The 26,230-nt window shown below is 32.8% G+C and overlaps 3 protein-coding genes across 10 annotated transcripts in view; 1 reads left to right on the forward strand and 2 right to left on the reverse strand.

The window, feature by feature from the left end:
- Nucleotides 1-1,388: 1,388 nt before the first annotated feature.
- On the reverse strand, nt 1,389-12,001 carry LOC110999795 (USP6 N-terminal-like protein). Of its 3 annotated transcripts, none has more exons than XM_022269037.2 (6): nt 11,394-12,001; nt 9,327-10,155; nt 8,923-9,158; nt 8,370-8,431; nt 5,322-5,502; nt 1,389-2,173 (listed from the first exon to the last, which is right to left on the reverse strand). In XM_022269037.2, exons 1-6 carry the CDS (start codon nt 11,534-11,536, stop codon nt 1,795-1,797), a joined length of 1,830 nt encoding a protein of 609 aa, XP_022124729.2. In that variant the 5' UTR covers nt 11,537-12,001; the 3' UTR covers nt 1,389-1,794. The 3 variants fall into 3 exon arrangements, with proteins under 3 accessions (XP_022124729.2, XP_022124721.2, XP_045490054.1); XM_022269029.2 differs by having other exon boundaries at nt 5,313-5,502; nt 11,394-12,000; XM_045634098.1 differs by lacking the exon at nt 5,322-5,502 and having other exon boundaries at nt 2,026-2,173; nt 11,394-11,993.
- A 3,628-nt stretch (nt 12,002-15,629) lies between these two features.
- Nucleotides 15,630-22,366, forward strand: LOC111000162 (angiopoietin-related protein 7). Its single transcript, XM_045634261.1, has 8 exons — nt 15,630-16,103; nt 16,401-16,551; nt 19,290-19,382; nt 19,702-19,858; nt 20,364-20,628; nt 21,344-21,470; nt 21,681-21,837; nt 22,151-22,366. The coding sequence occupies exons 1-8, from the start codon at nt 15,635-15,637 to the stop codon at nt 22,286-22,288; spliced, it is 1,557 nt and encodes a 518-aa protein (XP_045490217.1). The 5' UTR covers nt 15,630-15,634; the 3' UTR covers nt 22,289-22,366.
- A 683-nt stretch (nt 22,367-23,049) lies between these two features.
- LOC110999997 (putative mediator of RNA polymerase II transcription subunit 12) overlaps nt 23,050-26,230 on the reverse strand; it is a 29,864-nt gene continuing 26,683 nt past the window's right edge. For all 6 annotated transcript variants that reach the window (XM_022269325.2, XM_045634131.1, XM_022269308.2 and 3 more), the window contains one exon: nt 23,050-25,664. The gene's annotated coding sequence lies outside the window, so the exon portion shown is untranslated. The remainder of the gene's footprint in view (nt 25,665-26,230) is intronic.

Consider the following 26,230-nt stretch of genomic DNA (forward strand, 5'->3'; position numbering starts at 1 on the left):
TGGCGCAACGTGTCTAATAATGTACTTAATGTACGTTAACCTCACTGGGTTCATATTAATCACAAAATTGAATTTGTATTATTAAGATAAGTCTATAGCCAAAGTTAATCGAAGATTTATCGATGTAAAATCAGTAATATCCATCTCAGGGGTCGTCACGTAGCCATAAGTCTAACTTAACGCTTCAACCCTTAGATTTAGAAACGAGACTGAGCGCTGAGTCTGACTTCCGTATGTCAAACTGTATTGCATTTTGACATACATTCATAGTTCACTGAAGTCTCGCTTTTGAATCGCACCACAAGTTCAAATGTCTAAAAACGGCCGTACTTCAATAAATGTTTGACGTATTCTCAGTCATAAAAACTTTATCTGAAAGCACCGTTTTCACTAAAATCCTTTTCGTAGTATATTTTAATTGTCAAAGGATACAGAATAGAGATTTGGTTTAAAATGATATTCTACCAAAACCGAGGCTTTAGAAAAACTTTTTAACAAACGCGATTAATAAAAACAGTGTAGAATAGTTTTTATGACAATGGGATTTAAGCAGCGACCACACCGATTACTGTTGCACTGTGTTCTTTTTTAAGAAATCGCTTTGCAATAGCATTGTCATAAAGCCTTTAGTTATGCAGAGGTCAACCACCAAGCTAAGTTTTTTTGTACCGAGTTAACATGTGATAGTTGTCCGCCTGTGTTATATATCATGTGTATATGGTTAACGAAACTTTTGACAATAACACAATCATGGCTTAAAAAATATTATCTACAATTAAGATAAGGTTATACAGTCTGTGCAGTACGAGATCCGTTGTGGCATTTAATTTTGAGTTAAATTGACAATTTTCGTTAGTAAAGTTTAAGTAATTCATTAATTTGAAAAACTAAAAGTACATAATTTTTGCAGATAAATGACGCGTACGAAATAAGATTTATTAAGTCGCATGACCTATTACTTATTACAATAAATTGTAATAATTATTCGATCTTATATACATATATGTATATTAGAAAGCATTATATTTTGGTATGCAATGGTGGACGCAGTTACCTATTGCAACTAATCACCTACCTATAAAATCATTTTCGCGCGGATTAAACTAGCATTTTTTTAGTAAAATGTATTCGGACAGGATTTTTATCAATATAATATCTTTGTAATTTTACGATGTAATTTTTTAAATCTTTGTGCGGCGATGTCAATCGAGTCTAGCGAAAGGCTAGTGTAATTCAGCTTATCGACCGTACCTATCCCATTATCGATATGCACCCCTACAATTCTAACATACATCACGTAGACACATAGACCTGTAAGTGTGAGCGAGACAGACAGATAAATATCCTCAGTTAATAATGCGTTGACTATAGCTTTTTGTGACCATTAAGTGATCATGTTTATACATGCATTTAATAATATGTATAAGTATGGTACCTTATACATATAATACGTATAATAATGTTTTTTATTCGATGCAGCCGTATGCAACAAATTCGTCAAATGTATTTCAATAATTTCTAACTCAGATCTGCCTGTTGTTACACTGTAGTGAAAGACAGATAAATACATCACATGTAACGGAGCCTACACTGATTTAATTTTAAAGGGAGAAAGATTTCCAATATAGTATACACTATTTTAAAGAACTTGGACGTAATACTTATGTAAAACAATACTGGCATTACTGCGTCACAGTATATGGAATGAACGAAATTTGAAATCTTAAGTAACATTAAACATTTTTTATAATTTTTATGCCACTAAATAAACGCAATCTGTATACAATAAAAGCCTTATTTAATATCATAGATTCCCGAATGAGATTCGATGTATCTTTGTGAGATAATACGCCCGGAATCGACTATTGGAGTTAATAATTCTTCGGATGGCACTTGAATTCTTATAGTATTCTCAGTATTAGTTGATCCATTCGTAGCATAAAAACCTAGAGAGGTGGGCTTCTGTACATCATATGATTTGTATTTCGAAGGACTTACGGGCCGCAAGTGGGATGGGCTGGTGGCTAGCGGGCTATAGGTGACGTGAATACGAACAACGTCCTCCGAAGCTGGTGACACTGAAGATGGGTGTGGGCTGCCGCGTGGCGTTGAATGGACGGTCTGTCTTGGCGTAGACATAGCTCTTTGAATGCTTAGGCCGCATATCCCGGACCTGTGGAGAAGCATGGTAATCAGGCGACAGTCGGTTTATAGCTAAACTGGCATTGACAGTAAACCCCAGCAAAATGGTTAATGGTATAGGCTCAGTATAGCAAGCTCTAGCCGATGGAAACATATCCAATGTAGCTGCGTGATATAAAACCATAGACTAAAATATATAATTGCATAAGGACGTTATTATTTATCTGGTAAACAGCACAATGACCAGCACTGGCACACTAACTTCCTACAGCGATAATGATTCCAAAGCTTTTGTATAAAATCGTCCATTGCGCCGATATCGCCTAGGGATCGCATGATACAAATACTCAACATTGAATTCGCAATTGGGTTTACAGAGTACCAGCATTGACTTAGCAATGCAGTATTAACTTCTAAAAAGGCCCTGATCGATACAATGAAGTACCAGTCGGAAAAAATAGTGAGTTGCAGTCAAAATCATCGGTTATATAGTTGAATTCTAAAATGAGTGAAGGCACGATAACTATCACTATAACAAACGCCCAATTTAATGTTTAAAATGAGGTATAAAAATGACTCGCAAAGCGTAAATATAGTTCGGCATTTGAAATATTGCGAGCTTTAACTATGAAAGTATAAATTGTTAATCCAACACCATATACAAAATAAATTTAATAATAACTTAATAACATTATGAAAAAGATGCGAAGGTTTTGTCAATTGGGATATAAATAATTTACTTCCAATATATGTATTTTCTCACAGATTTATCGATATTTATCAGTATTTAAATCAGTTATTTTTATTATATAATAGCCATGTTAATTTCTTCATATATGTTAGCCAATTGACAATCAACGAACGCGCGTTCACCCAAACAAACTTTATTACTACATTGTTCCCAAATACCAATCGTAGTTTTTACTAAACGTTATTATTAAACAAATATTTATAAAATTTAAATTTCACCCGCTACATAAACCTTTGACAGTCATTCTTATCTATAAATCCATTTGCGTTAAGATCATTTATTTAAAATTATTTTTTATTGAATTCTAGCTGTTTCTTTTAATTCCATGTAAAATTCAGGGTCATTTTAAAACACGGAATAAATAAAGACAGTATTGAGGCAGTGGCATATGTCTAAAGCATGTGATTAAACAATCATACATAAAACAAAAATGTAAGCGGCGTCAATGGTTCTAGAACGCTTATCTTAGATTTATTCCGTGGCTAGAACTCAGTTAATTGATTCGTATGATCATTAAATCAGGCGTTTGAGATAACTGTTTCAATGGGCAGGGTGACGTGACCAACCTCCCCTGCACGTGGGTAATTCCACTTTGTTAAGACACGGTCTTCTTTGAGTTTGACCTCCAACTCTGCCATCGTGTCGCTTTGTAACGTTCCTTCTGACCCCACCTTAAGCGTATTCATACGATATAAGCTCATAAACGTGCTACAGGCCTCAAAGACTATGAATGTTTGTTTGCATCTAGATGATAGGTAAAACTGATCTAAGCGTGTTTTGGTTAGAGTCGAGGTAACGGAAAACATCCGCGATTTAAATTCGCGTTTAGTTTCAAGTTTCGTTTAAATGTGTAGACATGTGTTATCATTTTACTCTTTGGCACTTAAAATACGTCATTGAATTAAGAAGGCGTATATAAATAACTTAGACATATTCAATATATTTAAAATTCTATAGACGACTATGTTTATAAGATAATTAGATAGAGAAAATTTTAACAGTTTCAACTAGATTTTTCTATCAATACGTGCAAGACAATAATTATGTGCAAAACAGATCAATCACATATTTCTTTTATAACAACTATTTTTTTAAGTTTACCTACACATCTACAACAACACAACTATTTATATTTTGTCATTAGATGAAATATTTACTCCGACACTTTATGATATATGTACGTTACCGATAACGATTGATAATTCAAATAAATATAGGTTAAAAAATTGTTATCATGTGTTTCGGTTTACAACATGCAGTGTATACTCAATGTTATATGAGTCGATTTAATTACATATTCCCTTAATCCGTCCAAAATTCCCTTAATTCTAGATAGCGACTACCACATCACTCGTTATAAATACAGTAATTTCGATAACTTCTAGTTCTACTAAAGTATATAGTCTATAGGTAACTTCTTTGAACATAATTCATAAAGTGTCGTAGTTTGTGCAAAGTACACCAAAGCGAATAAAATAAAAAATAGACTTGAAACACTGAAAGCTCTTAAGTTACAAAAAGAACTCGGGTATTAATAAATAATTTTGATACGTAAGGATAGTAATAATACTTTCGCAATAAATAAAATCAATAAATCGCATATTTTTTTAGCGTTATATAAATAATATATCCCGCAAGATGGGTAAACATCTGACCGAGCCAAAAAGTCTTGGGTGTATTCTATGACGCACGTTCAAAGAAATTAAAGCCGATCCGCTAATAGAATAATAACTATTTTATAGATCTTTAAGGAACAAATCTTTTTAATGTAAAATATTAACCAAATTGTAAGAGCATAGTAACACAACTGTTAAGTTAATTCAGCAATTTTTGCGTGATATACTTAAATAATAATGAGGTAGATTGTGAGGTTGGAAGTAATCTGTGGATCTATTGAACCGAATTTCAAAAATTATTCCACCAGAGTTGTTTAATATTCACCCAAAAAATAAAAATACTATTTCGTAGAGACGGATTTGCATATTCGGAGAAAAAACGGCCTCAACGATGAGGCCAATATGACTGAGTTCGAGAATATAGAGATAATATTGAGTCTGTAGAGATTAATAATGCCTTCAAGTCAGCGACAGCATGTTCGTTTATGAGTCTATCGGTATGTCGAGAAACTTAAACACTACTGCACGGAATTAAACATTTCTACCAATATCTATCATTTATGACGGCTTAGGGCTAAAATCCTCAAGATTTACGGGTCAAGGTACCCCGCACGGGCGCTAGTAGTACATAATACCTACTATTTCAAGTACAATCATACTGAATCGCTTTCTAGCTAGGAACTTATTTGATAGCAAGAGTTCTCGTTTTTATTGTGTTACTGTGACAAGATTTATTTTTTATTTGATTAGCGTGAAATGTCCGCTTTGGCGCACATCTATCTAAGCTCTACATAAAATCTCACCCATCTGACCCGGTAGCGTCATCGCTAATGTTGCTATGTGTATCTAATGAGTTCTCTGGTGCATGGGACCGTCCACTTGAGAAAACACTCAAATCCGCGGTACTGGTTACACTTGTGTCCGCTAGGGAGCGTCTTGATCCAAGCACAGATAATGAGTCCTCGCAACGGACGCCGGCTACCGTGCTGTGCTCTGAAATTACCAGTCACCTTCCTATAAACTATGATATAAATCAAGTCCTAGGACATAGAGATAGTATTTACATAAGCCGATTATAAACCATGAAATAACACTAACAATTATTCGTGGTATAAGCTTCAAATAGTAATTGTTTTGTTTTATTGATTCTTTAGTTCGATTAAAAGTGAAAATGGTGACATTTTATCTAGTTTGAAGCTTATAATACGTCATTTAAATCGTTACAATATTGTTTTTAGTAAGGACATAAATTTGAAAACGAATATACATGGGCAAGACTGTTCACCTACCTACACGGCCTTATTAAGGCGAACGTAGTGTATTTAATATAATAACGTCAATTTTATTGACAAATCATCAATTTAATTTTCAATACTTTTACTATATTATTCGCGTAAGAAAACGATTGTCTATAGTTATAGGCATGTTTAATCGTAGCTTTCCTATTGTAGTATTTATATATATTTGTAGTATTGTAGTACACGCCAATTTTCTCGCCTATTTTATCAACAATAACTGACTGTAAAGGATTACTGACTACGTGGGAGTCATTATGATCTCCAATAATTGGGGTTTTCAGACACAAAACGACAATTTTTCAATGTCTTCTTAGTGCCATAAATTTAAACTTTATAAAGAGCGAATGAAAATTCAGGTCTACCTACTAACGACACTATGAACATTATTAAACAACGACAAGTATTAATATTTTACATTTGTGTCAAATAAATCCTTCGCAACTAACGCTTGTTACTTATTTAAAACACAGACGTCTGTACTACGAATGATATATACTTCTCAGAACTGTCAAATGCATTCCCACAGCAAAATCTACGACTTGTATGGTTCTGTTTTTTTTTCGGAAACACAGAAGTCAAAAGATATTCAACATATCTAAAACATACTAAGCATGCAGGCAAAAAAAGAAAAACTTACCAAAGCTTAAACACGTACAATTTAAGCAACAAACTGTGCATCATGCTCATCAAAAGAAAATCTCTGCTCTATACCAATATTTATAAGAAACTCATTTTTAATTTGTCTTTTTTTATTAAATAACTCGGAGGTTCGAAAAGCGGACTAGGGGCGAGAATATTCATTGACGCTTGAGAAGTATGGAGAGGGAGCTCACATCTCTCATCTGTAAATAAACATCTTTAGCGGGTACTCGTTACACCTAACTTGTAAATTTTAATTAACATTATTTCCTACAGGATTCGTCATTAATTTGTGTGTAAAATGAAATCTCATGCGTTAAGTAAAAAAATTTATTATAAGAACTTCAACACTGTACCTATAGGTACATTAAATATTATATAAGTTCTTAAAAACTAATTGCGAGCATCTTGGGGGTGGGTTTATTCGTATATTGAGCAGAGATTTCCCAAAAAGAGCGAAAAAACAACGTGAAGATTCTTAGTTTATTTGTTAGTATGCGGTCCGCATATCCTAGACGTTAGTAAACAGTTAATGACATAAACCCACCTCCATATAACCCACACCATGCCAGAGCATATCATGTATCACCCCCGCATTTAGAACTAGGGATTTAATATCCGCGTCGTTTATCTCGCCTACATCGAGCAAAATTCATAGGAGAAAAACCTTTCAATAAATACGTTTTAATTATGAATATGTCTTTGTCTTCAACTCAAACTTTTTTGTAATTAATTTTTATGAATGAAGAGATTGATTAATTGCTAATGCGTAAATCCATATTTTAATTGTAATAACAATATTTTCAGTGTCTTTTGCGCAGTATTTTCCGGCATGATACTGACGTACATTCCCGTTATTTTGGTGCGGAGGTAACATGTTTAACCCACAGTGATAAATGGAATGAATCAAGACATGGCAAGCCAACAATAGACAATTTTGTGTGAAACTTAACTCGATACTATACAATAATTAACATGAACACAGTAATTGCTAATTAATTTTTAAGATGGCATAAATAAAAACTTATTTACATGCATTTGAGTACTTAAACAATACAAAAAAATATCGTGTAATGGCTTCGATTCGTACTTATAATCTAGGTGGTTAAAGAGACCCTGATTTTTGTTATGAGGAACATAGCCTTATTTCAATTTTAAATAATCAATTGGCACCAAATACTGCAGCATGTTCTTACATTTTGATTGAGCCACGTATTATTACATATTTAAATATTCTGCTACGTAACTTTGAAAACGTTTAAAAGCCTACTTCACCCCTTGGCGTGTCATTTTCTCTTACTTTATAGATTACTTTAAGAGGCACTCGACCTAGATAGTGAAATATTAAATCATGTCAAGCGCCCTTTATTTCGTCACAGAATATAAGACAAGATAAGTTTAATATGAGAACTAGGGAAGTGTAAATTGTCTTTCTATCCATAAATTGTGATGTGATTTTCATTTGTACTCTAAGAATGATCACAATTTGTTGACACATTAAACGATTAATTTAACAAGTACAAACATTATTTATTTGCAACCATGTAACTAAATACTAAACTGCCATTCGTGATCGGTTAACAATAATAACTAATTTATATCATGCAACTGAGTATCTCGTACGATCTATATTCCTATCTACAAAAGTAATATAAAAAGCAAAATTAACTATGCTGACACACTATTAACAAAGTGAGATTCCGATAAGAATAGAATACTTGAATGAATAAATTGAATTAATTAATTAACTTTTTCAATTTTAACGTTCATTGTAAGTCTCATATCTTACCCTAAATAACGTACATGAAAAGAAAGTTTGTATTGGTGTGTCACCAAAATTAAATTAAAGATGTGTGAATTTATCTGAGTTTAATGATACTATTGAAGATGATTTCGATGAAGGTACAGACGCGTCTAAATTACCTGAGACAGTGTCGCTTTGTGACACCCTGAGCTCCTGCAACTCTACGGCTGCTTTTTCACGTCTGTAAAAATTAAATACATTTAGGGCAAGTATTGAAAGCCTTTCTTCTTTATTACTATTCTCGTTCTCTTATGTTTAAATACTTGTATTAACATATAGATAAGCTTGAACACCGGCTAAAGCCCAGCATAGGTTACACGAGTGACAAACATAGATGAAGGGATGTATGTAACGGAACTGAATAGATAAAATAAAGAATACATATTAGAAGAACAACTAAGGTCTCAGATGTTACAGTGCTGAGAGGAATGGCAGGATTTGGAGGATACTTTTGCCAAAATAGGGCACATAAAGATAATAAATTTACAATCATAACTATTTATGGCTTACATGGGTTAAATAATGAAAATAAATATAAGTTTAATTGATGTTTAGATGTAAACAGCAAATACCTTTTATGACTTATACCCAAAACAAATATTTCTTTCTAACCTATAAATGTGTTAAAGAGTTAACAAGAAACACAAAGAAAGCACAGGAACCGTTAATTACCTTAAAATCACAGTAGCCCTGGCGTGTTTCTCCGTATCAGAGAAATTTTCAGCTCGCTGACCAATTTTAGATTTTTTATCTGGCTCAATGAAAACTCCAAGTTGCCTTTTAGGTAACTCATTCGGTGGTGGTAGACCAGGATAGTCCAATTTCGCCCGCTTCAATTCTTCCATGGATCGTTCTAAATTGTAGATAACTATGTCATCTTCATAACCAAAGTCTTTATGCAGTTTCACCTAAAACACATGAGAATCAGATTATGCTTTTCATTGTTTCTATGCTGACCATAAAAAATAATGAAAATATTTTTCTCACAACTGTTGTGTGAGACAATAGTAATCTTAATGATTATTAATAACAATTTCCTACAAAATTAAATTGTTGGAATGATTTAAAAAACTTACTTGAATGTAATTCACAATAAGATCCATATCATTTAACTTCATAATAGCTTTTTTGTGAAGCTTAAGAATTGTATACGCCATCGCAGTTATAACACGTTCGCCATCCAGTAAAAATATATCCCAAACTCTCAAACATAAACTGAACGGTACACGTTCAACAAAACAAACAAAATACCACTTTAAAGAATATAAAATGGCATCCAATCCATATTTATCAAAATGGAATTTTAACTTAGGCATAAACTTTGTGAGTATCTTATCATGGTGCTCTAAGAACCTGGTTAATTTAGGGAAACCTTCAATATACAGTCCATGCATGTTATATTTCTTATCTGACAGTAAAATAGCCAATGCCCAAAATGCATCCTCTTCATCCATATACATAAGTAAAACACCAGCCAATCCAGACATGCCTTGACAGTAACCAACTTCAGTATTGTACATGCTATAAGCACATAGAACATTAAAAAGTGAACATTGTTTTTCAGAATATCGTTCTCGATAGAATTGATGCTCACGAAACTGTCTGTTTACATCTGAATCTATTTGTCTGACATCGGTCGACCAAATTTTAGCTAATTTCAACATTTCTTGATATTTCGCTGGGTTATCTGATTTTATTCGATTAACATCTAAAAGTTTACACCATATTTTAATTCTTAGAGAATTTGGAATGCCTTTATATATTCTTCTATGTAACTTTTCTTTTGTAGCAGGGGAATCCCAGGATGCCAGCATTTTAACCCATTTCTTCTCCCTTTCGACTTCAACATTAATCTTTTGAGGCGCCGTTTTTCGCGGCAAACGCTCATCGTGGATGAAACCATATCTGAAAGGAAAACATAACTAATTTATGCTGAATTATTTCAAAAATCTTTGAATTGTGATAACTAAGCTTTAATTCATTTATTTTAGTTTTAGTAGTGATAACTATCATCACGGTTTTCTTTTTTATTCTTTTTTGTTAACTCAGGATTAATTAACAGAACTACTTCAGATCTATTTTAATTTACTCGAAACTTAACCTTCTGTAATTTAGCACAATTACAACAAGCTACAGTTGAGGGTAAAAATTTATATAAAATTCGCTATAAGTCACAATATTTTAAACAAAATCGCAACAGCTTATACAGTTTTTTTATATTATAGTACTTATTTATATTTTTTTATATTTTGTCTTTACTTATTTCAAGATAAAATTGAAATAATATGTAATATTACTAATTGCAAGTAGACATAAATTAATATTTTACTGTCTTTTCAAACTCATACGAGACAGCAACCCTCCCAGACTTTCAAGTCAAAACATTTAGTTTCCCAATGGTAATTGAATAAAGCAAGAATATAAAATAGTCAAATTAAAATATATTAAAAAAAAACCATAGAATGTCAAATTGTGAGACATGGTTAAAGAAAGTGTGACACTTTCTCTTTGCATACCTCAAAACAAGTTTTTCTGCTTCACATGCAACACATTATGTACATGTTAAATAAGAAAAAAGAGAGAACTTATATTAATAGTTAAGTGAGCATACACAAATTTTGTAAATTTCCAATAAAGTAAAGTATAATAATAATAATTTTACAATTATAATACTCAAAAGTAATTACAATAATTATGTTAAAATTCTTTAAGTTCACTTAAGGAATTTAATTCTACAGTAAGATTTTAAGGAATAATAAAAAAAAAATCCATTGTAACATTAATAATATAAAACATAAAAATAGACTTCGCTGAGCTGATAAATTATTCAATTTATTTGATTAACACTTAGTAAAACAAATATCAAAACAAGTACAACATTATATGAATGCATATTTTATCTGGATGTTATTGAAACAGGTAAACCATGAATACATTAGAATTTTTGATTTGTCACTAAGACGCAAAAAATAAATATAATTTTTCTGTGTTTAGACTTGACAGTAGAAGTATTACAATATTTCCAGTCTTATATGAATTCTCAATTCGAGTTCAATACTTAATGTACTTTTACTAATTAATACCTTACAAGTATGAACATAATTAATAATACAAAAGGTCAGTCACAAGAAGTAATCACTTACCTATCAGTTTTATGATAGTCCTCGAACTCTGGATCTTCCCACGGGTCGATTTGACCGACGAGATTCTCTCTGCCGCGTTCGTATCTCTGAAAGATACGCTCCCGCTCCTCGGAAGCCCGTGCCAACAGAGCCTCCTCATTCATAACACAGGCTGACTTTGCAGTCGTGCCGCATACCGACTAAACCTAATACACTATCACTTAGTTCTTCTTAGGAATTCGCAATTAACATACATCACTACATGGCATATTCGATTATAAAATAATGTTATTTAAGGTGTTTTCACGCCCTTTATCTAATCATGTTGGTCAACAGGATACGAAATAAAGGATCACAAATACTCAACTAAATATTTTTTTTCAGTTTTTAAATATTTTAAAAATTCATAATACTTAAATACTCTCACTATGTAGGTGTAACCAAATCAAAATCTAAAACTTATTTTTCAAGTTTCCGATGTATCCGGATGTATAGGAGCGGCCATCACGGATAACCAAAGAGTAAAGCAATAGCTAGTAAATGGCCGATTCTGGCACTTGGAGTTATTAAAGCCATTAATTCTAAAATAAGTATGTCTCTTTCGTCGGATACTAGAGTTCTCTAATCAGAAAGAGACACAGTTATGTCGTATTACGTACCATAAATTATCAATATAAAATTCGTATATGTTGACAAAGGCTCCATAGCTATCATATCAACATAGCTCACAGATTTCGAAAAGGGAAACAGATGACAATTGTCAGTTTGCAAGAATAGATTTTGACAAATCACAGATTCACGAAACGGGCTCGGTGGGGACATCTATTTTATACTCCCTAAACTTTTGTCAGCTTTATCTACGTATAAGTATATATTTTTACTTTAATTAAAGAATAAAGAAGAAAAGGAAACCTAAGCTTAAATAATAAAATTATTTAATTATTGGTTTTAATTGACATATTGTGATAACGTTTTTTTTTGTTGTCGCAACAAATGAATTGTTTGCTTTTATTTAAATTGTTAATATAATGTTACTTATAGTTTGTTTATCTATCTATCTAGTCTCAATTTCAAAGAAAATTAGTACCAGTCAGAGACAACATATATGGTAGGTACATACAGAAAAATGGGCAGCATTACCACTTATTCCTAAAAACTTTTATAAAGAGGATCCTGCCTCCAGGTGAGGTCGCCTATTGGGCGCAAGTATTATTGTATTGTATTTATTTATTTATTGCATACATAATCTTAAATAGAAGAAGTTGGCGTGGTGGAAACACAAACTGTGCACCAGGACGTCGAAAATATTTAGATAATTAACTTATATACATACTAAGGCCACTTACTAAGTGGCCTAAGAGACTAAGTGTAACTATGTCATTAAAATATAGATAATCTTGTAAACTAAGAATATGCCAAAATGAGTGACGACATTTGGGCAAGCATTTAAAACTTATCTAGAAATTCAAATTCAAAATCATTCATTCATATAGGTAACACAATGTACACTTATGAACGTCAAAAACAAAAATGTATATGAAATGCTTCTAATTTTACATTTACTGCCAGTTCTCAAATCAAGGTCGTAGAATGGAAGAGAAGAACTGGCAATAAACTCTCCGCCACTCTGTTTCATCGCCAAGTGTTTTTTACACAATGTTTGTAAGGAGCTGCAACCACTACACCATGTTCCATATGACATATCACTACATAGTATAAAACAAAGTCGCTTTCTCTCGGTTTTTGTAATAAATAGAGTGATTCAAGAGGAAGGTTTATATGTATAATAACATCCATTAAATAGTGGAGAAATACTGTTATTTTTGAGGTTTTAAATGTGGTGTCGTAAATAATTACATTTTTTCCGCTTACATTGCAAACGCAGGCTGAAACCTACGAGTTTTATCAAAATATATATTATATTTATAAGTATTGTACACATTAAAAAGTCCGTGATGGTATATGTCTATCTCTTATGGATAACCCACATTTTTATATACAACGTTCACAGATTTTCTGTAGTGTATTTAGTATCAGCATTGCACCCGTGCGAAGCCGGGGCGGGTCGCTAGATAAGTAATAAAGAATAAAAAACTAATTAGGTATATATGAATAAATTTTGATTTGATTTGATTTGATTGATTGATATCTTCTATAAACCTCTATTGCCAATAGTTACTGCAGCGTGCCCGAAGGAAAGGTTATTGAAATTTTCATTACTCATTTTCACACCTAGGGTAACACAATTGTAATTTCATACTATTTAGCCTTTAAATCGGTCCCGTAGTTACGGAATCTATTCATTGCAAATAAACAATAATATCTTTATAATATTATAAGTTATAGATATGAATGAGTACTAGTAACACACTTATAATTTTCTGTGATATATATATATATAATTTTATTTCTCAGTGGTTAGGTAGTAGTATGGTTTCGAGATTATGGTTTAGATTGTAATTATATATAATTATATATATAATTACAATCTCACAACAACTTCGCTTGTAACGGATAAATATGTTTTGGCCATCATCAGATTTTATTTTAAAATGGGCTATTTTATTACAAAACTGAACTCACCTAAAGACTGATAGAATTTTAATTATAAATGAATAAGATTTTGCATTCGTTTTACAGAGTTGTCGGTCAGGCAATATATATTTTCCTCTAGTAATTTTTTGTTAAGTTTTTCCTTAAGGAACAGTCAATATGGTTCCTTTTGAAGCTCAACTCTTTTGAGGCTCATGGGCCTAGTAGTTATAGTGGACTCTCTCTGAGGTCGTAGGTTCAAATTTCGACTTTGCACCCATGAAACTTTAATTTACGTAAGTATATTTAACACTCGCTTATTTGGTGAAGGAGGACATTGTAACGAATTCGAATGCATGCCTTAAGACCCAAACAGTCAACGGTGTGTGTCAGGCACAGAAGGCTGTTCTTACGTGCATTTTAGAAAGTACAAATGCTCACAAAATAGATACACAAATCTGAGGTCCATAACTTAAAGGTACGGCGCCACCAAAATTTTACACTGAAATAAATGGGCGAAATATAATCATTATCTTATTGTGAATAAATTTTTCTTTCATTGGAAATCGTACCATATTGTAAATAGATTCGCGAATTGTATTTATTGCAAACCAGAAAGATACTTTTGTAGCCATATACAACCTACGTATATGTTTAAGTTGGTTACTTAAACATTCAGTATTATTTGTTTACATATGCCCAACAATGAGGGCTGTAAGAGGAAATGTTTTAAAATAAGTTTAATATCAATTAACATGTTCACATTGCACGTTCATTAAACACCAGTAAGCGGCGACAGGTCACAGGTGACTGCACTTGAAATGTGTGCAACAATTATCTTTATTTCCTTACTATTCTGTACATCTATCGCGAAAAGGGAAAAAGACGACAGGTTATACGACGATCTAAACTATGTAAGTACAAAATACAATGTTTCTCGGCCAACTACCACAGGTCGGTCTCTGAAGGGGGAGATGGTTGTAGAGAAATTTGTTGATACATTGATGGCAAGCGAGAGATACCTTAAGATGGTTGAAACAGTAGAAAAGAAGATCAGTCACCTCGATGCAACCTTTCACGATCGGACAAACACCATATTAAAGTATTTGGCCGAACTCTTGCGGATTGTAAAGGCACCGCAAGCAGAAATCATGGAGGACACTCTGAGATCGCTGAAACTTGACCTGGAAAGGTTGAAACAGTCTGTGGCTGAGAAATTAGCGCAGATTCCGACTATGCGAGGTGAGGCAATTGCTATTTCGTTAAGAGAACATATTTCTGCGTCAGTACTGATCTTGGTTCTGAATTAATTATCGCATGGGACCCAAATTCCCTGGCAGAGTTGAATCTTTGATGGTTCTAAGTCGTTTTCGAAGCCAATAAGACGACGTTCGATTACCAGTGAATAACACAGTAGGCTGATGTTAGATGGTTTTGCCGTAAAATTTGTCTATGCAACAGGCGCAGAAATATGGCCTTTTTATTGTAACTTACTATCCAGTTGTAGTTATTATTAACTAAATATTTGTTTTCTTTAATTTAATATAAACACAGCGTGTACATGATTATGATGTATCGAAACAATTGCTCGTCACAGGCAATTCATCTAAAAGGTATTTATATAGTAAATGTGTTTTTGTTTGGTCGCTTCATTATTTATCAACTATCTACGCGTCGAAATATGATATTCTCCAGTCTTCGATCAACACACACGCTAGCTACTCCTCAAAATGGTTGTGAAACAGTTTATTCTTTTATATCTCTTAAGCTTTTTATGTGAAGCTAAAAGTGAGAGACACGGAAAGCGTAAAAACGACCACGGCGACAAAATGTTGTGGAAAAACGAATACGAAAATGAATTAACCAATGCAATGATAACTTCAAAAAAACATAGAAATTTTACGCGGGTCCCACAATCAACATCCGACAGTGAAATGGTTTTAGAAAAGCTGTTGGAATCAATTACGTCTAGTGAAAAATATTTAAAGAAAGTTGATAGCATAGATTTCAGACTAAATAGGTTAGATATAGAGGTACATGAAAAATCTAATAGTATTCTTAAATACTTAACTGAGATCTTTAAAACTGTCCAAAATTCAGGATACACTGAGAAAATGGAACCTGAATTAGATAGAATAAAGCAAGATATAAGTGATATAAAAAAATTATTTGATAAGACTCTACGAACGAGTGATAAGGGTAAATAATTATAAGAATATTTATATCCGCGCCTTCCCTTGCTGTTCGGTATATCGTAGTAGTTATACATACGGTTTATTTAGTAAATAAGACAAGATTTTGTTTCATAATCAGTAATAACTTATATTAATAAAACTTTTTAAACCCTTTATATGTATATCCGAACCCGTGACCGAAATCGTATAGTACAGTACATTAATTATCTATAATGAACCGTAACATAAAACAAACCAGAATTTGATGTAAGTGTCCCGGCTATTTAGAAAATGATTCATTACTTAAAATACTATTGTTTAGTTGAAGGGACCGAGTACCAAATGGAAACGTCATTGGATAATCGTTTGACATTTTTGGAAAGTCATATGAAGAATATAATGGCTAGTGTCGAATCAATTGCCTCGATTATATCCGAAGTGAAGACTCGACAGAATGCAAGAACTGTGGTCAGGTATGTAAACTGCATCCGCGTATTTTGGTTGCATCTTGTTTGTTTAGTATAGTAGGAAGTAGCAGTCCCATTCATTATTTTTAAACTATTTTGTTAAAAAGATTGAAATCGGTTCGAATCGATTAAGTTTTATCGTTATAAATGTACAAATACAATACAAGTATAAATAATGAAGTTTGCTTATATTGAATATAATGTTAGGGTAAAAGAGGGTAATGGGGGTCACTTAAGCGAGAACTCAAATAAAATTTCTATTAAGAAGAAAATATTTATTGCTACCGCCTTTAAACATTATTTACTTAAATAACTATTAATAGAAATAATTTTCACTCAGTTTGGCAATCAACTTTGGATATAATAAAAGTTTTAAAAAAACAGATTTGACTCCCATTACACCTACATGGGGTTAATGGTGGTCACCCTGGGGGCAATTGGAGTCAAACAGATATCGCAGACATAACCTTCCGCTGAGTCCCACCCAGTGCATTTCGCGTGACCCCATACCTCACACGAGGTGCATCTGAACCAGATCTCATTGTTTTTCCCAATATCGTTGCACACTAGGCATCTGTTTCTTGCATCTTCTGCTCATCGCCCTGGCATAAATCGTCGGGGCCATTATCAGAGACAGAAGTTTCGTTACTTTCCTGCAGTATCTGGCGCTTTGCCTTTTCTGGACCCTTCTTATTTATTGACTTTTTTCCTTGACTTTTACCTTTCCATCTCTTTTGTTTTTCTTATTTTTTTTTATTTTCTTTTTCTATCAGGTTTTCTTTTATTGGCGTTGAAGTTAAAATTGTAGCGTGTTGCTTCTTTCGGCCCTTCCTTATATTTATAACAGGTCTTTTCTCTGGTAACTTATATAATAAATAAATAACTTAATTAAATCATAAACAATATCTGATTCAGAATCAAATGGGCTTTCTTGCCCTCAAACATTCTAGGAACTTTGTTATATTTGCTGGGAGTCGTGCTAGCAGCTGCAAGAGAATCATTGCACTCTTGGATTACGATAGCCTCAGATTGGAGAATTTCTGCAGTGATGAAGTCATCTTCTGTGAACACTTCCGGATTTAGTGGAAATATTCCAGTAGCTCTAAACCCCGATTCTCCTTTGGATGCTACGTCATACCGGGTTATTTTTTCTGCAAGATGGCTTTTTAAAAATAAGTCACATTCCTTTTTATAGGTCATTTTAAGCGGACCAAAGAAAGAAACGTCCAAAGGTTACATTCTGTGTGACGTGTGTGGTGGCAGAGACAACATATGAATGTGATTGGATTTACAATAATCGTAAACGGAAAGAGAAATGTGACTAGCATGGTTGTCTAGTATTAAAAGGATGGGTTCATCTACAGATGGCTTAGCGTGCTGCTTTTGAACCATTCAAGAAAGAGATTTTCATTAATCCAACCGTTGTTAGAGCAATTGTAAAGCGCTCCTGCTGGACCATCCTTCTCCAGCAGAGGAGTCAACCTTTTCCTAGGGAAAATAAACATCGGTGGAATGGAAACATAAAAAATATTTGCCATTTTCTTTACTAAGTTCGCTAACTCGGCTTCTGTCTCAGCACTAAAGACAGTGAATCGTTCTAGACGTGGTGCTAAGGTAAAACCTTCTTTTAATCTCTTTTGAAGGCTTGAAAATGGGATCCCCATTACCTTAGCAGAATTTCTAATGGAAGAACCACTCTCAACAAGCTTTATAGCCTTTTTAGGCTATCAGAAGACCAGGAAGCCTTTTCAATTGTTCTAACTCGTAATTTCGGCATCTACAAAGAAACAAAAATGATTAAATGCAAAATGAACAGTTGCGGGTTATGGGAGTCACATAACTCTTATTACCCACAATTACACCATTGAGAAAAAAATAAAAAAAACTTAAAAACACTGAGGTAATCTGAACTGCACATCACCATTTCGAACGTTTAACCAAATGCATGTAAAAGTATTATTCATATAATGCAAGATATTCGACACTTACCTTCTAATGTGCGTTGACGTAAAATTAGATCAGCGGAGCACAAAAACAAAACACGGGTATACTTTGAAGGTCTGCACACGAACTGGCGACTGGCGAGTGGCGTGATTCGTCCCGGGTGTCGCCGGGGGGCCAGGGCGGGGGTAGGGACGCCGTTAACGCGTTGCTCGCAAGTACTGTTTCGTGAATGTGTGTGTGACTCCCATTACCCGCTGACTCCCATTACCTTACTCTACCCTAACCTGTAGAAGTAGTTTTGTGCTGGTGGCATGGCGTGAAAAGGCCAGAAAAAATAGGTACAGTGGTAAACTGTATATGTCGTAAATGCTGTCCTGTATATGAAGTAAATGTTTTTTATGTAGTAAATGCTGTCCCTCTTCGACGCCCTTGGCTTAACCATCACAATACAGAGACATATGTAAAATTAAAAAGGATCGATTTACCTATAAATGTTAACTTTTTCTTTAAAATATTTCAATTAAACTTATGCAAGGTTGCTTATTATCTAAAGCCCGGAGCGATTTGAAAACTTTGCTATAGTTATTCAATAATTGACAGAAAAATCTGATGTAAACAGTAAATGTGATTTAAGAGTTTAAAAATAATGTGGACACAATATTTTTTATATATTTTAGCCGAACGATAATGTATGTCTTCCATTGATCATATTCTTTTTTAGTTTCTAAAATTTCATCAATTAGGAATTTTTACTAAGTATGACTCCCGTATGTCAAAAATATATTGGAATTCCCTTACAGGCCTGACGTAACTGGATCTTTGGAAGCAATTGGACTAATCTCAGAATTTAGAAGAGCATTACAGGAACAGAAGTCGAAAAAATGTGACTGCAAGTTAGTTTTTTTACATAATATAATACGAGTATATCGCATGAGAATTGCTTACCACATTTAGGCAGTTACAATATTATTCGTGAACTAAATATATATCATATAATAATATGAGCTGGAAGCTAATACCACCCACTAAACCTCCAATACAACACTCAAAGAGTCTTTACTAAAACTTAATAAAATCACGCAAATCTTCATCTGCCGCGCACTGTAGCATATCATCAAAAGTATCAACAAAAATTTATTTAGTTAGGAATCAATGTCAAATACATTTTACGTTTTATGTTTTCGTAGCCGCAAATGAACTCTTTGTTTCCAGAATCGGTAGAGTGGATCGCATCGAAAGATATCCAACAGATTGCCAGGAGATTCAAATGCAGGGCTTCAATGTGTCAGGGATTTATAAAATTAGACCCGATGATATGGAGCCTTTCTACGTTTTATGTGATCTTAGCAGTGCGGGCGGTGGCTGGACGGTGAGTTTAGAAAAGTACACGGCTTCTTTGCAGTAAGAACATGCTAGTCGATATTTAAAGTCGAGCTCACAATATTTTTGAATTTCATAAAATGTAACCTATTCCAGGGCTTTAGGGCAATGAGATTTGTTGCTAGATCATAATTGTTTCGAGGCCAGTTCAATGTAATGGCGAAAACCATGAAAAAATAGTTTGGTTGTTTTATAAAATTTATGTCTGTGCGCTACAGACATATTATTTGATTTCTTTTTAAAGTACATACCTACACCTGGTTTCTACTTATGGTATAATCTCCGAACCTACTCAATAGATATTTTCACGCCTACCTCTGAGCAAAGATAAAGAATATGAATTAGAGATTCATAATAAAATACAATTGGATAAAAAAATATTTGATCTGTGATATTGATAGGTACCTATGATTAGTACATTAATTAACATGTTAAACCTATTAGTGATTTATGATAGCTCCTTCAAACCCCTCTAATGAGCCTTAACATTACAGGTCATACAAAATCGATTTGACGGCTCCCAAGACTTCTTTAAAACATGGTCAGATTATAAGTATGGGTTTGGTAACCTGGCAGGTGAGTTTTGGCTCGGCCTCGAGAAAGTTAACTACCTCACGAATCAGAAACTCTACGAATTGAGAATTGAAATGGAATCTCAAGCCAACCAAGAAGCTTTTGCAACATTTTCAGTGTTCACTGTCGGACCCGAATATGAAGGATACAGAATCAGTACTTTGGGCACTTACAGAGGAAATGCTGGTAAATATACAATCTTTAAAATTAAAGGGAGAAATTACAGTTTTAAAGGCTATAAAAGTTTATAATAATAGTATGATTTATTTCATAACAAATATTTTGTATAGTTTGTATCAACGTTCCGCGTAGGTATTTTACGAGTCAACGATTAACCGGAAACGCTGAGACATTGAATGTGTATTCAGAACATAATATTATTTCATTCCAACACACTAATATACAGTATTTACAATATTGATAAATAGAAAATTAAAACAAATTTTAAAAGCTCGGTCCCTTTGGCAGTGTTCTTTTAATGCTGTTAATCTAGGTATCCATGATCTTTGAGTTCACTTGTAGGTACTATCTACCAGGCACCAACTTAAATATTTAATTAGCGCCTGTGTAGTTGACGGTCAAAGAGTGTCTACTCCAAAGGGAACTTATTAACGAACGAATTATTCAGCCCAGAAAATTTTCATTTTACTTGCGTATAAATTTATGACATAATTTATATGTGAAGATATAACAGCTAACAATTACAGGCGCAACAAAAGAAAGTGAAAGAACTATATCGAAATTAATATTTCCATTGCATTGGAAGCTACATCTGCCTCCTCCCCTCCCCAATGTATGGATCATCGATTGAAACACAAAAGCAAATTCACAACTTTAGTTATGGTCAATGTGCTTGAGCTTGCGGGTTTATATTTTAAAATCAATGATTTAATAATTTTAGGCGATTCTTTGTCATATCATGCGGGTCAGAAGTTTTCCACTCCCGATGTGGATAATGACGAGTGGAAGGATGGGACCTGCGCGGTAGAACATGGTGGAGCGTGGTGGTACAAGGAATGTGATAAGAGGTATACTGTATTCACTAGTATAATGTGTCTATATTCTATATATATAATATATAGTCTATTGCAAGAATTTTTATTGTCCACAGTATATTTTAAGATACCTACGTATGTATAGGATGACACACCGGTTCAAAAAGACTTTTGCAGGAAAAAGTTTAAATATATTATCCGCAGTATTCTATTGATTCCACGAAATATTATTTTTGTTGACAGTAACTTGAATGGCAAGTATTCCCCTCCTGAAGATCACCATGGTCAGTCGATATACTGGATCTCGTTCAAAGGGCCTAATTCACCTCTTGCCAAGACCCGCATGATGATCAGACCGCTACCTGCCAGCAGGCCTACGGATTTCACCGATCAATCTAGGGTAATATTCAGGATGTTATAATTTTAGATACAGAAATGTATAAGTCTCGAATGGGCTTAGGACCAATACGCTGTACCTTTATAATTACATTAACATTGCTAACTCAGAGTCGTTTATTAATGGCCTGGATTCAGTAATTCAAATAGGTTCTTCTTTATATACTTAATTTAATTTATTGTTATACCTTTGTTCAGTTTGAGATTCTGAGAAGTGTTGTTCATTTAAGGCAAAATCTTAAAGCGATTCAAGACAGAAAGTGGTCTGTATTTATTATTCGTGTGTCTCTAAATTTGATTTTTGTTTTTCTGAATAGAAAATTATGGAAACATCCAAACCAAAACCATTGGACAAGCAGGCAGGGCGTAAAGACAAGAATTATGACACTCGCCAGCCTTCCTACCGTTATGACGACAACTTGCGAGCAGAAGGCTTCTTTCCAACCTACGCGTAATTTTAAGGAAAAAATCATTTAGTGTATTGTGATTTTGATGCAACACTCGAAAACATGTACTTTTATTAAAACATAAAAATCTTCGCCAAAATTGCAATTCGCAAAAATTGGTTGAATTTTTATTAGGTTTTATTTTGAGACGAGAGACGTTCTCTCTAACATACTTTTAAGATAACAATAAACTTAATATCGCATTTACATTTCTGCATTTTGATTATAAGGTTGTTTGTCCCAATTTAAAGACTTTAAAAAAAAAATATAAAAACTATTTAGTATTTCGAAAAAATCTAAATTGTACTTGAGTTGATCAGAGACCACTGGATAACTTTCCGATTTCATAAAGTTTTCTTTTTATTTCGTTTCAGTTAGGTGGATATGAACTATAGGTAGTTAATCCCTTAATTTATTATTTATGTTAAGTAATATAATTGCAGTTTTTGTTGCATTTGTCCAAAACAATAGGTTTTTTTTCTTAATAAAAAAATAAATTCTTTAAAACGTAGTAGATTACGGTAACTAATGGACACATCTTGAACCAAATCATGAATTTTATAATGCTGCGAAAAATCTAAGGCGATATTGATACTCTGTTACCCATTGCAAATACGTCTTTCTTTACTTGAACTTTGACTCGATTAGAGAAATATTGAAGAAATTAAATCAAACGTTATTTTGTAAACTGCCTTTTAAGTATTGGATTAAACTGCTAACAAGACCATATTATGTGCAATGTTTTTGGGTTAAAAATAAAAATCTAAAAATTCAGTCTCATTTCTTTATTTAAGATGATTCAGTGTCTGTTAATTGAGCAACAGGAGGGACAAACTCGTTTTAGTACAAATTTTATAAGTCTTAACGAATGTTCTATGTATAAATAAGAAATACAAGGGCATCGAAATATATTTAGTGATTTTGTACAATGCTTATACTATTTAGTCCATTGTATTTCTGTACAAGCAAGCACTTACAGCAAAATATCTTACCAGATGTGACAGTATGTGATGTTGCGTTATATATTAACTACGTATTGTAGTTTATTGTGAAATTGACATTGAACAAGTTATCTTTAACTCAAAACTGTCTATTGAAGATATTTGAGGACATAGACAATCATAAATTAAAGGAACTCGTGTTAAACATGAGTTAAAATTTGATTATCAGTATTTACACGTTATCCATATATCATATGAACTATTATGTAGTTACATTCTAGAGAACACAAATTATGACATACACTTATTACGAGAAATTGTTACGGGTGTGATCGTGTGTTTCAAAACCGTCTTATAATAACTGCATGGTTTAAATTGATGTATGTAGTTGGTAAACAGATAAAATTAACTGTAATTTTTCAGGTTTTAAAACGCACAGCGCTATTTACAACGTAACATTTTCCCGCAGTGCAGCCATTTGGTGTGTCGAACACACTATACTAAGTACAATTATTTATAAACTAGTATTTTACAATCATACTGACCTGTTTTTGGTATTTAACTCTATAAGTAAAAGTTTTATCCAATGAGTGTTGGGATAAAAATATATTTTCGTAAAACATCCACTATTAAATTTTATACAAAGGCGAGAACGATTTAAAATTGACATTCAAATTAGCAATTTAAAAAACACCAAACAAATATAAAATGTTTAAAATTAACTTTAAGGTGTCCATTGGGACTCATATTTAAAATGGCTATACAAATTAATTATCATTATCTATGCCAGGCAGTGTAAAGAGAATTATTCAAAATAAGAATACCTTTTTAATACCGTTATAAAGGCGAGAACGATTTAAAATTGACATGCAAATTAGCAATTTAAAAAAGACCAAACAAGTATAAAATGTTTAAAATTAACTTTAAGGTGTCCCAATCACTCATATTTAAAATGGCTATACAAATTAATTATCATTATCTATGCCAGGCAGTGTAAAGAGAATTATCCAAAATAAGAATACCATTTTAATACCGTTATGTGACTTAGTGTAAACGTAATACTCCAATAAGAGCGAACTATGAGACAAACGGAAATATTGCAGTTATCCTTTATCAATCAAGAAATAACTAGCCGAGAATACAAAGCCGGTGAATTTATCTAATATAATTTATGCATGCGTGTAAACGAACCCTTAGAATGATCTGGCCTAAACTTTAACAACGTTGTCATTTGTACCTAAAAATAAGTCTTAACTAATAAAGAAATATAAAATTAAAATACGTAGCACCATTAACATAAACAAAATATTAAACAACTAAGACACGTACACTAACGAATTGCACTTGCCATTACCTATTTACACTTATCTACCCACCACCATTAAACACTACAGTAGAGACTATGGAAACTTAAAAATTAGTTACTTAAGGTTATTCAGTGTGGAGACAGCGATGACTCCCATCTGTCATGGGAGTACAAATCGCCATCGTAGAATTTAAATTAAAACCTACTTTTTTACTTAAAAATATGGGTGTCAACGTGGTGTTGTAACCATGAAGACGTGGGGTAATTTCTGTGGGTGTTGGTGTGATCATGGTATCGAAGCCGAATTAACTCGAGAGAATTTCGCATTTATCTGTGATTGTATAAAATTCAAGTAAATTTTAACAGTTTATAAAGATAAAGCAAGATTACTTTCAGCGTTGCATCCCCTCTATCTAACGGCCGAACTATTACGGAAAACTCCAGCATTGTACAAAAATTCCCCGTCAACTTAACCTAAGATTGTCAGCGCGTGAGCATAACAAAATATCAAACGCTTAAAACTAATAGGCGGAGATTCGACATGTCCAGATATACGAAAAAAAAAAATAAAAAAAATAAAAAAAAGTAAACTAACGGTAAACAATTATGAAGCTAACGCTTCGATTAAACAAGTTGTATTTATGAATATCGCGTAAGTGATATAAACTGTGTCAAAAAGAACATATAATACATATATCGTCAAAAAAATAAAATAAAATGCATAATTAAAATTTACGTTTGATTTTTATATTACAACCAGATTTTGCCAACAATTTCATAGTTAACGTTCGTTTCGACATCATATACGTTAAAGAATAGGTATCATTTCTAATAGGGTATACACATATGCCTCCAATCGGCTTTTACTTATTCATAAAAAATGTGTGAAAAAAGCTACTATACATTCTTAAAGGGTTCAAACATACAAACACTATGCCTCATATCGGCTTTTACTCATAAGAAGTAAATTAATTGCACTCTTTTGTCTCTATCTATCAAATTAAATTTACACTATGATAAAATACAATAGAGCAAAAACAGTGCAATGAGTTTAATTTTTATGAATATAAATATATCATATGATATCATAATCGTCATGTTAAGGTCCACCGGAGTTATCCGGGGCCTTAAAACCAATCTGAAACAAAAATCCGTAATCAATAAACAATTTTTTTTATTCGAACCACTAATACCACCACTGTTTAAGTTTAAGTTATTTGTATTATGCAACTCATACACAGAGCTCGATAGAAGACTTTCAACTATACTCTAATTTTTAATTCCGTAGAATTCTGACAGCTGTCATTTTTTGACATGTCAGAGATAGCAAACCGGGCACATTTTTCAATTTCAATACATACATTTTATATGTTAGTGAATGTGTTCATTTAATTAAGTGCTCCACATTAAAAGTTGCGAGTGATAATTACGTCCCTTTTCATCACAAACAATAGGAAACGCCTAAGATAATATTTTATTTTTTTAACCGGTTTACTAAACCTGGAATTAGTAGGCAGTGATGCCAACTAAATAAGTAAAATAACGTAATTAAAGTTTATTAAATATATAAATATTAGTTTATTTTGAATTAAGTCATTTGAATAAGTAAATATTTAGATTTACCTTTTTGTAGATAAAACAAAAAATACGTTATATTTCATTTCTTATTTCATTATTTTATTAGTAGCAACACTAATGAAATGT

Source organism: Pieris rapae, chromosome Z, assembly GCF_905147795.1.
Source record: "Pieris rapae chromosome Z, ilPieRapa1.1, whole genome shotgun sequence".
Classification (NCBI taxonomy): Eukaryota; Metazoa; Arthropoda; class Insecta; order Lepidoptera; family Pieridae; genus Pieris; species Pieris rapae.

What these genes read in the sequence shown, in the direction of transcription:
- LOC110999795 (XM_022269029.2), bottom strand. Translation starts at nt 11,536, where the DNA reads ATGAATGAGGAGGCTCTGTTGGCACGGGCTTCCGAGGAGCGGGAGCGT. An exon ending in TTATTGTGAATTACATTCAA is followed by an intron (nt 9,159 to 9,326) that starts GTAAGTTTTTTA and finishes CATGTGTTTTAG; the next exon opens with GTGAAACTGCATAAAGACTT. An exon ending in AGGGCTACTGTGATTTTAAG is followed by an intron (nt 8,432 to 8,922) that starts GTAATTAACGGT and finishes TAATTTTTACAG; the next exon opens with ACGTGAAAAAGCAGCCGTAG.
- LOC111000162 (XM_045634261.1), top strand. Translation starts at nt 15,635, where the DNA reads ATGGTTGTGAAACAGTTTATTCTTTTATATCTCTTAAGCTTTTTATGT. An exon ending in GTGCGGGCGGTGGCTGGACG is followed by an intron (nt 19,859 to 20,363) that starts GTGAGTTTAGAA and finishes TTAACATTACAG; the next exon opens with GTCATACAAAATCGATTTGA. An exon ending in TACAAGGAATGTGATAAGAG is followed by an intron (nt 21,471 to 21,680) that starts GTATACTGTATT and finishes TTTTGTTGACAG; the next exon opens with TAACTTGAATGGCAAGTATT.